This window comes from Phoca vitulina, unplaced genomic scaffold (genome assembly GCF_004348235.1).
Source record: "Phoca vitulina isolate PV1807 unplaced genomic scaffold, GSC_HSeal_1.0 scaffold1, whole genome shotgun sequence".
NCBI classification, from domain to species: Eukaryota; Metazoa; Chordata; class Mammalia; order Carnivora; family Phocidae; genus Phoca; species Phoca vitulina.
Window position 1 is genome coordinate 27,919,586 of NW_022589704.1, and position 15,045 is coordinate 27,934,630.

General features: G+C 41.6%; 1 protein-coding gene across 2 annotated transcripts in view; it reads left to right on the plus strand.

Annotated features, from left to right (window-relative positions):
• Positions 1-15,045, plus strand: part of PLEKHM3 (pleckstrin homology domain containing M3) — a 179,754-nt gene that overhangs the window by 20,659 nt on the left and 144,050 nt on the right. Inside the window, exon 2 of one of the 2 annotated variants that reach the window (XM_032403533.1) lies at positions 1,561-2,484. In XM_032403533.1, coding sequence (XP_032259424.1) covers positions 1,887-2,484 — 598 coding nt within the window. In that variant the 5' untranslated portion in view covers positions 1,561-1,886. The remainder of the gene's footprint in view (positions 1-1,560; positions 2,485-15,045) is intronic. The other variant, XM_032403536.1, reaches the window with a different exon arrangement.

Genomic DNA, 15,045 nt, shown 5'->3' on the forward strand with positions numbered 1-15,045 from the left:
ATGTTCATGTGAAATTTTAGTAAAGAAAGAACTAAAAGTTTCACAATTTATTATGTATTTCTTTTTCATAACCTCTGGTGTAGAAGATGAAACTAAAAATCCCATGTTTCAAAATTACAGAAGTAGTGAAACCCTGTTGCACAATTCAAGAGGCTTAGGGCTTAACTGTAAACACAGGAAGAGAAACCCTGTTTGCAACTATTATAACTGATGTTTATCTCTAAAAGTCAATCAGTGCCTTACTGCATAAGGGCTAACATAAGTACCAAAATATAAAATGCAGACAAATTCATAGTCATTATCACTTCACAAGAGGTTAACCACAGAGTTGCTGTGAACTGCAAACCTCTTGACACATTTTAAAATAAAGGGCTATAGTATGGTGATTAACATAACATAATAAAAAATAATAATAATAAAAAAATAAAGGGCTATATATACTAGTTTAATTTACATATATTAAGCAATGTGGATTGGTACTGTTGATTTAAATGTAATGGTTAATGACCTAAGTGCTAAAAATGATTTTAATGAACCATAAAATCATGCAGTTTTTAACAGAAAAAGCACATCTATGAACCTTTGCAGGGACATGCAGAGCTGTTGCTAATTGCCTAATTTTACGTACTTGTAAGTAATTAAGGGCAAAAAGCCCCTTGCATGGTTGTTTTGTTTTTCTGTTCATTTTTTGGGTACACATACAAAGGTGAATGTGACTGTTGAGCACATGAAATGTAATAGGGTGACTGAGAAACTTTATTTGATTGTTATTATAAATTGAAATGGAAATAGTCGTATATGGCTGGTGTCTACCATATTGGATAGCATCACTCTCAAGTTCTGTGCTAATTAGACCTTGGAGATCTAGCCTTTCCCAGAGATAATGAGTTAGTGCTCATGAAGGGTATTTTCTGCCCAGCCCTGAGGCTGGACCTGTACTCCTCGGCCAGTCCTCAAAACCTCTGGGAGTTTGGAGCCTGAAGCCTTTTTTTGAAGCTGACTGGAGGAATTCTGAAGTCCAGAGGCATTCAGTAGGTATTACATAATCCAAGCCTGGGAAGCACAAACACAATAATTTTGGGGTTTAATAAAAGGGCAGAGCCTCCCTGGGTCCTTCCCCCTTGTGCTTTTTAGCCTGACAGACCATCAGTGCTTTCAAAGTTTGTGAAAGGACTCATGTATTTGTGACTTTTAGATTGATTATGATGTAGGCCCAGACACAGAATCCTTAGTCTCTTTGCTTACTATTTTAGGTCAACATTTTACAGAGATTTGCCAGGACTGTCTTTTCACAACTGTTCTCAAAGGCTTTTCTGTATGAGTAAAAGCTGTTGACCTTAATTCCCCTTATCAAGGGTTCCACCCGGCTCTGTGTAGGTTCTAACACTAAAGCCGGTAGTGATGTGTACTCTTGACAGTGGAACTTCTGTGTAGGTGTTGTCCACCTCGGGGCATGTCTACATAGAAGAGATGTAAAGATGGGGAAATCATTGGGCAGATTCATGTACTATAGAATACAGTGAACCACGTGTCAATGTTGTGCTGTTTCTTTTCTTCCAGGAAATTAAGGATTGCATGGCATTGCTTTGACAAGCACTTCCTGTTATCTTTACAGAGATCTCAATGAAGAATGATCTCAAAGGAGCATTTGTCTTCCCACACCTCTGCTAATGGCCAGTAGCTACTAGCAAATGCTCTTAATGACTGAAAAAACATCAACTATCCTTGTGCTTGGCCTGCTCTAGGCAGTCGAAGAAGGTTTCTTTCAGTTGTTTCCAGAACTCAGTTGCTGAAGCGCACCTCTCTTTGTTGGGTGAATGAATGAATGTTCATGAAGCCCTTTCCTGAACCAGCTGAGGAGCCTTAGGCCTCTTGGAGCCTGTGACATGGAAGCTTTGGAAGTGGATGATATCAGCCCAGCCTTGGAAGTTACTGAGGATTTCTTTAGTACTTTTGATACTAAGCTAGAAAAGGCTGTGCAGCAAGCTGAGGTTTATGGGATTCAGGAAGTCCCTGAATTGGTGGGGCACGAGGTCCTCACTAACATAACAGACAATGGTGCTATCAGAAATGTTGCCTCCCTGGGCAAGGGGGGCCTGATTTGGGACCACTGTAAGAGCAGGCTCTTAGAAACCAAAGCTCAAAATGTCTTCCCTGCCAAAGAACAGTTTATGGTTCAGAAGGGGACAGCCCCAGATAATCTTTCGTGGATGGAACAAAAGGAAGCATCAACCTTTAATTTTTTCAACATCTGTCCGCGTCGGAGGGACAGGCCTCGCTCCGTCAATGACTTATTGGATGAAACCTCTACTTTCAAGCCAGGGCATGCTCGGTCAAGGTCAGATATTACCCAGGTGGACTGGAGGCTAGTTCTCCAAACCATGCCTCTGCAGCAGCAACCGTGTCTTCGGGGCCCTCATTTCACCAGGCCAGCTTTTCTGTCATCCTCACCAAATAAGGTCGAAGATGCTCAAGGGAATACTGGTATGTTTTTATATCTGACTGCTATTGAACAATCATTGACTTTCCTTTGTCTGTCTTACATTTACCTCAGGGGAAGTGTACTCTCCAGTGTCCCTGTCCGGCTTTGCTTACTTAAGCTCCCTCTTCCATTTGCTTTCACACTTTACCTGAAGCCTCAGCCTTGGTGTCTTCATAAGAAGTGCTGAGTGAAAAGTTGACTGTGGTTAATTCTCCCTTTCTAATCTTGTGTGTAAGAATCTGCATAGTCTCATAATTCATGTAGTATTTGCCTTTGTACAGAGTTTGATACTGCTTGTTCACATCAGTAGATGTTCATCTGATCACACACTGGGCATAGCCCTGTGCTAGGAAGCGTTTAAAGGTGTGTAAAGACACCGTCCTTGCTTTAAAGAACTTCTCACTTAAGCCGAGGGGATCAGACACTAACAAACACTCAGGAAGGCACCAGAAGTGAGAGGAAGTAGAAGTCAACTGAAATATTTGTGAGGGGGTTTTGTTTTACTTTATATTGTTGGGATTTATTTCAATGAGCAGGTGACAGTGACTGAGAGGACAGAGGAAGAAGACACTGTGCTGGGTTTGTTAGGAAGGGCTTATGAGAGTTCATGGAGTTTCAGCTGGACCGGGAAAGACACTCAGATGCAGAAAGGGGGTCGCGGTAGAGGACACTCGGTCAGGATTACAGCTGGAACCAAGGTGAGGAGATGAGGGGTGCAGGGGGGAGCAGAGGATCCCATGGAGGCTAGTGGGAGGAAAAGGTGGGAGAGGTTGGTTCAGACCTCATGGTATGGGACCCTGAATTTCTCTTTTTCCTCATACTTCATGCACAGTACATATGCACATGAATTCTGTGAGGTGTGACAAACCATGTCTTCATTTCCCACAGCATTTTCTTTTAGATATCTTAAACATTTAATAATATTACTATTATTAATTAAATTTGAAACTCATCGGGGCACCTGGGTGGCTCAGTCGGTTAAGCATCTGCCTTTGGCTTAGGTCATGATTTGGTGATCCTGGATCGAGCCCCGCATTGGGCTCCCTACTCAGCAGGGGGTCTTCTTCTCCCTCTCCTCCTGTTCCTCCCCCCTACTCGTGCTTACTCTCTCTCTCTCTCACTCTTTCAAATAAGTAAATAAAATCTTTAAAAAAAATAAAAATAAATGAATTTGAAACTCATCAATGAGAATCAAAGCGACACTTCCAATCACTTCTACTTTACTCTCGCATAGACTTTTATAAAAGGGCCTCACAGTAAGTATTTCTTAAATTGGCCTTCCTGAAGTGTGCTTTCTCATATTATGAACGGGTTTGTTAGTGGGAAGTGAACCATTCATTCCCTCTCTCACTGATTTGTGATCAGCTGTTTACTATCTTGTCACTGAGAAAGGGACTGTTTATTACCCATTGTTTTATCCTCAACATGGTGCTCTGAACATAGTTTATGCTCAAAAAAATTGTTTAAAATGTGAAATGAATGTAATTATGATAAGCTGCTAAATTAACAACAATAACTTCTTTAGCCAGTTTTCGTCTTTCTAGAAAAAAAAACCTCCACCCTCTTTTCTGAGGGCCTCGCGCCATCATCTAGCATTTCATACCTTGCACATCCTCTCTGTGAAGCTCTTTAGCAGCAGTGAAAAATGAAGATTTGCTTTCATCTCAAAGGCTGCCCTGCACTAGCCTTGTGATAAGAGAAAATCAAACAGATATGGCTTATAAAGTGGCCCCTCGTGTTGGCAGCATGTTGCCCTGGCCTTGGAGGGGTATCTAGATACCTCTCAGACTCCCCGGTTGCCTAGGTACAGTTAGGATTCCCCTTTCTGGAAGAATCTGACTGCTGCTTGGTGAGCACAAAGCCTCGTGCGATAATTAGGCTTTGCCCTTTAGTCTTTCTGAAGTTGGCAATCATTTGAAGTAATTTTGAAGTAATTTTTTTTTTTTAGATTTTTTTTTTTTAATTATTTATTTGACAGAGAGAGAGAGATAGGGAGAGCAGGAACACAAGCGGGGGTGGGGGGAGAGGGAGAAGCAGGCTTCCTGCCGAGCAGGGAGCCCGACGTGGGACTCGATCCCAGGACCCTGGGATCATGACCTGAGCCGAAGGCAGACGCTTAACGACTGAGCCACCCAGGCTCCCAATTTTGAAGTAATTTTGAAGTAATTCTGCATCACTCCTCAACTCTTCCTGGTTCCCTGATAGTGTTTCTTTAAAAAAGATTATTGCTTTGGATTTGAAGGTCATTTCTTTCCTAGCTTCTTGCTCGGGATGTATGAGAGCAGAATACATCAAACAGACTGACAGCCTACTTGTCACTATCAGAGCCGCACCCGAGCACCCAGCGTGTTTGCCCTCGGGGTGAGAGAGCCCAGGTGGGAAGAGGAGGGGAAAATGGTGGCAGTAACAAATACTGTGCACTGACTATTTTAAGTTCCTTACAAGTAGTAGCTTATTTAATTCATATAATACTCCCGTGATGTAGATATTTTTACTGACCCCATTTTGGGGATGGTGAAACCTGAGGCACAGAGAGCTTAAGTAATATGCTTAGAGTCCCATAGCTGGTACTAAGTGGATCCTTGATTTGAACTTGGGCAGTCTCTCTCCAGAGTCCACGCTCTTAACCACTAAGCTGGAGCTGTACCCTTACCTTGGAAGCCAATAGTTCTCAGTCTCCAGAACCCTCTACTTTGAAAGCCTTATTAGTAATCAGGCCCTGTGGGTGTAGAGGGTGGGAAGTGGTGTGGAAGAGACAGACCTGGATGATGTTCATCGAACTAAAATTAATCCCTCAGGAGATCACCAAGCCTGGAAAAACTGAGACACACAAAGCAGCCTAGCTAAACAAGGATTGTTTTTTGCATTTAATGTATTCACTAAAATACATGGACAGTGCTGAGCTGGCCGCCGTTCTTTAGGGGACCAGTGAGCCCACAAAAGGAGGACTGTAACTTTGCCCTTCATACTCTTGAATGCTCGCTGTACAGAAGCGCTTAAGTGAACTGACGCCACGGATTTGTTACTGTGGAAAGAGGGCTTTGGGGTGTTGTTCCATCTTTCGGCTGCCTTTTTCAGTCTTACTTAGAAGCCTATGAATGAATGTGTTCTGTAAGTTTTATTGCCTCAGGCAGAGATAGACCCAGGACAGGCTTCTTACAAGGGAATGTTGCCAGTGCTAGGTAGATGAAGGGTAGAGTCAGTGGGTCCTACCAGGCTGATGGAGTGTGGCTTGAACCCAGCCCAGTTAAAACTGTCTGCACTATCTGAGCGTGGGATAGTGATGTTGAAAAGGTTAGGTCACGAATCACTGGGAAGCACTAGATCTAAGGCAAGACGGAAACAGAGACAGGTTTTTTCTCCCCCAGCTTTATTGAAGTATAATTGACAAAGTTGGAAGGCATTTAAAGTGTATGTTGTAATGATTTGATATACATGTACGTTGTGGAAGGATTCCCCCTGTCTAGTTAGTTAGCATATCCATCACTTCACATCAGAGGCAGTTGTTTCTAAAAATTCTCAAGACAGGTAGTGGAGACAAAGCTTCCCCATGGTCAGCTCTTTTCCTTCCTGCCATGCCCTGGGCAGCCCGTAGCAAGGTGTGACAGGGAGCTAGCCCTGGGGGAAGTTCCTAAACTTAGCTCCTGCCAGAACGGATCATTGCTAGTCCTGGCACTAGTCTGAGTTCTGTACAGACATGCTCTTGACCAACCCTTTCCCCTTTATATCACTGTCATCCCGTTCTTGTTCAGTGAGTAATAATACAGCCATAGGCAGCCTGGAATTTCCCATGAGATCGGAAGAGAGGGTCCTAACATCATAGAATTATAATCCAAATGTAAATATGAATTAAGGTAAGAACATAGAAAGTCATATGAACATGTGGACGCTAGGTATGTTATCAATATGAAAAACAGATCACACATACACACATACTTACACCTATAAACGTATACATGTGATAGAGGAAGGTGGGGGTGTGTGGAAAGAACACTCAATTAGGACTCACCGTGTGGGTTTGGAAAAATGACTCATCTGTTGCTTTTGATTTAAAAACCTAGTGAAGCAGGTTAAATTGTCTCTAAGATCCTCCCAAATCTAAAATTGTATCATTTTAGGATATATTTGAACTGACCCTGCTTCTTGGTTGTATGGGAGCTAATTAACTATAGTCAGATCGGTAAATTGGTAATGGAAAGTCGTCATGGAAATATGGGTATGGTTGAAGAATTTCTGTGTGCCTTGTAACTAACTCTACTTTTGGGTGAACTGCTGTGGTTGCAATTTTTAAAATCTTTTTTTTTTTTTTTTTTTTTTAAGAAATCCTTTGCATTAGCTGTGGAGCTCTGAAACTCAATGGACTGCCGAACCTGACTTCCTTCTCCCTCCCTGACTGTGTTCACATTTTCATGTGCTTGGCAAGGGCAGTGGTCAACTAGCTTTTGTTTCAGTTGGTTTCACTCTCTAGTGACCTGGTACCATTTCTATGCCTCTATCTTCTTGTTCTAAGTACTTTAGGAGAAGGTCTCAAGCAGAGATTTTCTTTAGAGCTAGAAAGACCATGGCAGTATGGTTTCTTTATCTTGAGTTTTATGTTACTCTCCTTCCATTCCCTTTTTCCCCATCTTTCACTTAAAAAAAAAAAAAAGCCAAATTTGGGACTTATACTAAAATGACTGCTTTTTCAATTATGATGTTTCTGAAAAGCCTTGGAGCCAATAGAGGTGGGAATATTCCTGCAGGCTTAGAACAAGTGAGGTCACCAGGACATGGTCTCTTGCTGAATTTATGATTCACCCTTCAGCAAGATTAGTCAGTACAAAGAAGTTGCTAAAATAGGTCACAGAAAGTTGATTTTATATGGTTGTATAGTTTCCACTGGTTACATTATTGAATGTTGGTCTGTGGCAGCTATTGGAAACCCAACACTCCTTATCAACAGCCGATATCCTGATTCTAACATTTCTATATGAGAACTCTGAAAATGAAGTTTCTGATGTTTTTTGTGATTGCTCTGTTACTATAGTTTATCTTTCTTGGCTAAGGAGAACTATAGTTACTAATTTCACAAACTGCTAGAGTTACCTTCTTAAAACACAAATCTGTTCATACTGTGTTCTCAAAAACGAATCACGGTTCCCCATTCTTTACAAAATCAAGTGTTAAGTTTTATAAAGCATGCAGGTATCTTCCCAGACTTATCACTCGCACCTTCTATCACCCCACCTATGTGCCATTTTTTAATGTGCCATGTCCTTTCAAGTTCCTGAGCCTTTGCTCATGCTTTCTCTTCTTCCAGAATACATTCCCGGCCTTTTTCACTTTTCAGAATCCACCATTATCTTTCAAGGACCGATCCAAATGCCATGGCCTCCTTGAGACCTTTCTATATTTTTTTTCAATTAAAATTCTTTTTTTTTCACTTCACTGTATGTTTTCACAGCATATTTAATTCTGTGCATTATAGGTAATTGCTTATATATCCATCTTCTGCATCAGGTTGGAAGTTTTTTGATGCTATAAACCATATCATAGAAAACTTTGTATTGTACCAAGTATGATTTTATGCGAAGTGTCAGGTTGAATTTTATGTGTTGGTACTCGGAACATCAGGACAATACCATTTTGTTTTGTTTTGTTTTGTTTTCCAAAACAGAAATGGCCTCTCTTTCTGTTTTCCTTCCCTATAACTTAAGTTGAATGGAGTTTGTTATTAATACTATCAATAAGAGCTGTCATTCAATGAGAGTTAACTTTACATTCAGCCCTGTGCTAAGATGTGTCTACTATCTTATTTAATATTCGTAATAGTTTAGTATGATAGATGATATTGTTCTGACGTTACAAATGGGGAAACTGAGTCTTGGAGAAGTTGACCTCACCCAAGGCCATGCAGTAGGATGTGGTAGGACTAGAATTTCAACCCAGGCCTGACATTAGAGGCCATGCGTAATCACTCAATAATGCTGTCTCTCAAGCCTGAGGAAGTTTGGGTCATTCCCTCCACCACAAATAAACACGGTATGATCTAGATTCCAGGTTTGGAGGTTAGAGTTCTCCTCTCAACTTGCACACTGTGTGGTATAATCTTGGCCAAGTCATTTTGCTTCCTGGGATCTCTTTCCAAATCTGTTAAATTAGTTACGAATATTTTCAGAAGCAGTTACCAGCATCCCCAACTACAGGTGGCATAAATAATAAGGCCATTTATCATCTTCTGTTTTCATCCGTCTCACAGGCGGGTGTGCAGCACTTAGTGAATATCAAGCACTCTATGCAGTAAACACTTCAGAAGTCCAGAAATAGGTGGTCCCAGGCTCATCAAAGATCCAGGCACTTTCTGTCTTTCTGCTCTGCTTCTCAGTATACTGGTAATGTCTCTTCTTTCCCTTCATTGATACAAGATAGCTACAGTAGTCCCAAGATATCAGTAGCCAAATTCAGGAAGGAAAAGCAGAGCACCTCCTCTGGGTCTCTTTCCCAGTGGCCCCTAATAGCACCCCCTCGGTAGCTAGAGTCACATGCTCACCCCTAAAGCAATGTCTGGCAAAGGAAAATAGCATTTCTGTGATTGGATTAAACAAATCTTGTTTCTTTCCATGGGGCAAGGGAGAGGACATCTCCTCTGAGCATCTGCCACCATACCTGAACAAGATTAGGGTTCTGTTGGTAAAGCAGTGGGAGGACTAGTTAATGAGATGAGCAACTGACAAGTTCTACCTCAGATGGGGCTGGGCCAAAGAGATTTCTAGTCCCTTCTAACTCTAAGTTTCTATGACTCTAGTATGTTACCCAAAGATACTATACTGAAATGCCATTTACGTTAAAATCTGCTGGCTTAAGTATGGGAGGTTCTTTTGTACTTAATTCCTATAGATTAGGGAAACAGAGTGAAAAGCCCACCATGGCAATGACTGAGCATAGCTTGAAAGTTGGTTTGGAATTGTTTTCTGGGTCACAAAGTTCTTAAAGACTAGGGATTACCCTTGTCACAGAAGGCAGAAAGCCTCTGCATTTAAGAAGTTGGGTCTGTGATCTCCTAGTGGGGTTCACACTTAGAAGTGAAATTGACCAGGACTGTATGGACTAATGCTCTATCACTGTTGCCCATAGCAAAGAACTTAGATGGAAAAGATCCTGAAGTTGGTATGTCTATCTAGCTAATGTGTAGCCAAATATGGTACAGGTCTATTTCTACTAGAGCCTGCACAGATGATACGTCTTTTCCCCTAGGTTTATTTTGAAGGGAGAGCAAATGGGATAGTCTCCTTTACCCATAAAGAAAGGTCTCCAAAGTAGCTCTGAGAAAAGACATTACTTGAGCCTACTTCGTTTCTACCAGAACTAGTTTGTTACCAAGTATCTGGGAGCCATCGCTGAGTGTTGGCCTGTGGAGCATATTTCAGATGTTCAGGACACAGCCTGTCTTTGGTTCCTATAGTATTATTCTCTTCATATTCTTTGCTATGGACTTTTGTGGCAGTGTCATGATTAATGTGGATCCTGTTAATGTCACTTCTCTTGTGTGCCTCTGATGAGGAGAACAAAAACCTAAAATTATTTAAAACTTTTCCCCCTAGTTTCTGGCTTAAATACAGTTGAATACTATAACATGAAACAGACTTGAAAGACTGCGTTTTATCAACTAGGAATATAAAGAAAAGAGACATGATTGTAATCTAGAATGTTAGAGAGGTCTTCATTGAGGAAAGGATGCTTCAGTGAGCTTAGAGGGTTGAGCACAAGACCAAGGTGGAGGTGAACATAGCATGTGTGTGGGATGCCTGGGAGGCTAAGCCGGACAGGGCTGTATTTGTGAGAGTTGTAGTCTGAGGTCATGGAGGACCTTCAAAGCCAAACAAATAGACTTAATGTGATATGTTTAGCAAAGAAGCACTTGAAAATTACTTGAAAGTCAAAATTAAAAGGGTATTTTATAAAAAGTATGTAAGTCGACAGGGTTGAGGGGTAGTGGAGGTAGCTACCGGGGAACCACCTCTCCTGTAGCGTTTGTGTCTGTGTAAAGGGCTATCAGTTAGACTCACACTCTTGGCCTCTTCCCTTCCCTTGGCACACTCCACCCCCAGGGAGGAGCAACTTAGGGCAAGTTTAGGAGAGGAACTGGATGTGTATAACTCAGCCTCTCTCACAGGAAGCACTAATTCTGGTCTGTTCCTCCATCCATCAGCCTTTCATGGGCAGTCCCCCAGGAGGGGAAGCCTGTGGTGATCAGTACTGCTTGTGACTCAGAGGTAAGTATGTATGGTCCTAGGGGTAGGAGGACCCCTAAGCTGCGTCCTCCAACTGGCTGATGTTTTGATCTCCATGTGTCTGACAATGTCCGTCAATCTCAGTTGGTTTAAAACTTGGGTGAGTAAAGGGATGCTATTTATTGGTTCCCCTCAGTGCCCCCCCCCCAGAATATAGGATGGATTAACAGATGGAAAGAATGGAAGGGATTGAAACCAATTAGAAGACTCTGCCAGTTATCATGCTGTGAAGTGATAAGATCTAAACTTAGGGTGACCGTGGCCAAAGAGAAAAGTGGGACTTGTGAAAAGAAAAAGAAGGGCTCTAATTGGGCCATAGATCTATTGACACAATCTGTGTCTGATTCATTTGGTGTCCACAGATTCTAGCAGAGTCCTTTGTACATTCATTCAACAAATATTTATGGAGACAGCCACTGAGTATACAGGGGTGAGAGAGACATCCAGGTCCCTGCCCTCAAGAAGAAGGAGAGAGTTCTTTGAAGGAAATAAAGCAAGGTGTAAGATAGAGAGGGGGCTCTTGAAGGTGGTAAAGGATGGCCTCACTGAGGATGGCACCTTTGAGGGGAAAAACTAAGGGAGGCACGTAAGTCAGTGGAGCTGGGGAGAGAAGTTCCAAATGGAGGATATAGCAACCTCTGAGTTCCTGAGGCTAGAATGCACTCAACTTGCTCACAGAACATAAAAGAATGTGGCTGGAATGAGAGAAGGAATGTGAGATGAGGTCAGAGCAGTGGTCAGAAGCCAGATTGTGTGGAACAGGACATGGAGGCAATGTCAGAATTTGGCCTCTGAAGGAAGGATACAGATTGAGCCGGACGAGAGGTAGGATCAAGTGAATCCTTTTTTAATAGACACAACAAACCTTAGGGTATTGGAAGACAGGAGGAAAAGAGATTAGTGGAGGGATAATATTAAGATGTTGCAGAGGAAGAGATTCTGAAGAAGTGGGAAGGAATTAGGCACAGAGCAGAGGTGGTAGGGTTAGCTTTAATAGGGAGGCAGGGAGATTCTTTTGAGACCAGACGACCAAAATAAGAAACATCTGTTGAATACTCATGATGTATCAGGCATTGTTCTAAGAGCTACTCATTTCTTTCTCACAAGAGTACAGTGAGGTAGGTGTTATTATTATAGCCCATCTTAAAGATGACAAAACTGAGACTCGGGTTAAGTAATTTGCCATGGTCACACAGCCAGTAAGGGCAGAACTATGATTTCAGTTTAGGTTCATGGGCTCCAGCACCTATGGCCTTAACCACCGTGCTCTGGAGCACTTGTGCGGGACATTGGTTATGCAACGTTGGCATGAAGCCAAGCACAGTATATGTAAAGGAGCTCCCTGCAGTGCACAAAATGAGACAGTGGAATTAGGTGTTTGGGAAGAGTAAAGAAGTATGGAAAAACTGCTGTGGGGATTGTGTTTGGGATCCACTGAAATGAATAAAAGAATGAATTGTCAGGACTAAAGATATGATAGAAATTGAGCAACATGAGTCCCTGTTTGGTGCTATGGTCTGAATATTTGTGTCACTCCCAAATTTCATAAGTTGGGCTGTCTCCTAAATTGATGATATTAGGAGATGTGGCCTTTGGGAGGTGCATGGGTCATGAGGGTGGAGCCCTCATGAATGGTATTAGTGCTCTTATTTACAAGAGACCCAAAAGAGCCCCCTAGCCCCTTCCACCACAGAAGAAATGTAATATATCTGCCAAACTTTGAAAGGCAATCCTTTCAGGCTTGTCTTAGACGGTGTTACACTGAAGTGTATGGCTGTTCTCCATTCACTCTCCACTTTGGCTTCCTTTCACATTTATTAATCTTGTAATAAGAATTTAAATGTGTGCTTTTGATTTGCCTAGATAACTTTGATTTGGAATACTGGCACCACATTGGGCTTTTGAATTCTTTGAAAACATCAAAATGTTGCTCTTTGTCTTTCATTCTAACCATTGCCCAATCTTTGGAATCCTGTTCTTGTGACTTCATTCATTGTGCTGACTCAGGCAGTCCAGATTTTCTTGGTAAACTAGGTTACCTAAATGTTTCTTTCATTTATTGTGATCTGGGATATGGTGGTTTTTAAAAAGATAAAATTGCATAAAGTAATAAAAATGAAAGTATGTAACCATTTAATAATTATGTAATTACATAAGTAAATATAATATACCTCTAATTATTATTTATATTATGACATATATATCATGTCTGAGGGCTTCATATCAAACAGTATATAGTCTGGACAGGAGGATTGTGGGTGCTGGGATATGGAGGCAGAAAGTTTTTGTTGTTGCCTTTTACATTTTTTTCTGATTTTTTGAATAATTTTATTACATAATTTAATACATATGTGATAAATGTGAAATAGTATCTGAAATCTGAGTCGTCAGAGTAGTGTAGCCATAGAGCCTTGGGGGTTCAGAGGAGGACAGTTGTTTTCAACTAGAGGGGAGGAAGAAGGTCTTCAAGAATAGGTAAGATTTTGGGTTGCCTGGGTGGCTCAGTGGGTTAAGCGTCTGCCTTTGACTTAGGTCATGATCCCAGGGTCCTGGGATCAAGTCCCACGTGGGCTCCCTGCTGGGGGGGAAGCCTGCTTCTCCCTCTGCCTGCCACTCCCTCTGCTTGTGTGCGTGCGCTGTTGCTTGCTCGCTCTCTGACAAATAAATAAATAAAATCTAAAAAAAAAAAAAAAAAGAATAGGTAGGATTTTGTACTAGCCCTTGTGTGAGGAAAACACGCGTAAGCAGAGATTAGGGGAGATCTAGACAGGGAGGTCAGTGAGAGAACATGCACGAAGGTTGGGAGGGGTGAGTGGTAGAAACAGTATCAGGTCACCTGGCTGGAATGTGGGGGAGTGGAGAAAAGTGCCTGCATTGTGGGGAAAGTTATAATGGAGGGATCAGACTAACATCTTCTGAACCCCCTAATCAATCTTAATACCCCTAGAAGTGGGACAACCACCTGTGACGTATTCTTGTCAAAAAAAAAAAAATCTAAATGAACCTCAAGATCTAAATAGCAGTTGACAGAAAACATGGGAAACAGAGGAACATTTAAACAATACCATGAGGATACACTCGGCCAAGTCCAGAATGTGAGAATGTCTACAGGACAAATGAACTCATTTCTTCAGTAAATACATGGCATGAAAAAAAAAAGGAGAAAGAACTGTTATAGATTTAAAGAGATTTAAATGATGTATCAGCCAAATCAATGTGTGAACCTAAGTTGAACAAACTATCTGTATAAAGAAATTTTTTGAGACAATGTGGGAAAATCAGATACGGACTAGGTATTAGATGAGGATTATTCATGTTGTTGGGTGTGAAAATGGGGTGTGTGTGTGTGTGTATTGAAGTTTTATCTGTCAGATTAGAGATTCCCCTGAAGTATTTACAGTAGAAATGATAAAGTGTTAGCAATCTGCTTTCAAATATTGCAGCCAAAACAACCGACAAAAAGCCAGAGTTGGAGAGGGGCGGGAGATGGAGAACAAGAATAGCAGAAACTTGATTTTCGAAGCTGAGGGATAGGTCCCTGGGTGTTTATTTTCTCTTCTACATGCTTTGGAGTGTGTTTAAAATTTTCCATAATAAAATGTCTTAAGGAGTTTGAACTTTACTGGGTGGGAGGGGCGGTGCATGACCCAGGTAACAGTGTGGGAGATGGCCAGGAGGAAGGCGGACTAGAGGTGGGAGCTCATTTAAAACCTGGATTAGGTCTTAAAGGTACAACTTTCCAGTTATAAAATAAAAAGCCATGGGGATGTAATGTACGGCATGGCAACTCTAGTTAATACTGCATTGCGTATTTGAAAGTTGCTAAGAGAATATGTCTTAAAAGTTCTCATCACAAGAAAAAAATGTTCTGTAATTATGTATGCTGGCGGATGTTAATTAGACTTACTGTGGTGATCGGTTTATAATATATGCAAATATCCAGATCATTACGTCTGAATTGTACATCTGAAACTAATATAATGTTGTATGTCAATTATGCCACAATAAAAAAAAAAAAAAAAAAAAAAACCTTGATTAGGGTGGTGGCCATGAGAAAGGAAAATTTTCCGAGAACAGGTAGAGGAAATAAGAGCAAAAGAGGAACTCTGGCAGGTTGGCGGTGCAGAAGTGAATCAGGCGCGTGCTGGGGAAAATTCCCTTCTTCCTCTCCAGTAACTAGCAACCATTGTCCTTAAACCGCTGCACGGGTACCGCAGGTTGAAGAGAAGAGGAAGAAGGGGTCTTCACTGCAGAGGAACTGAACCAGGTCTTCGTACTAGCCAGAGTGGAAAG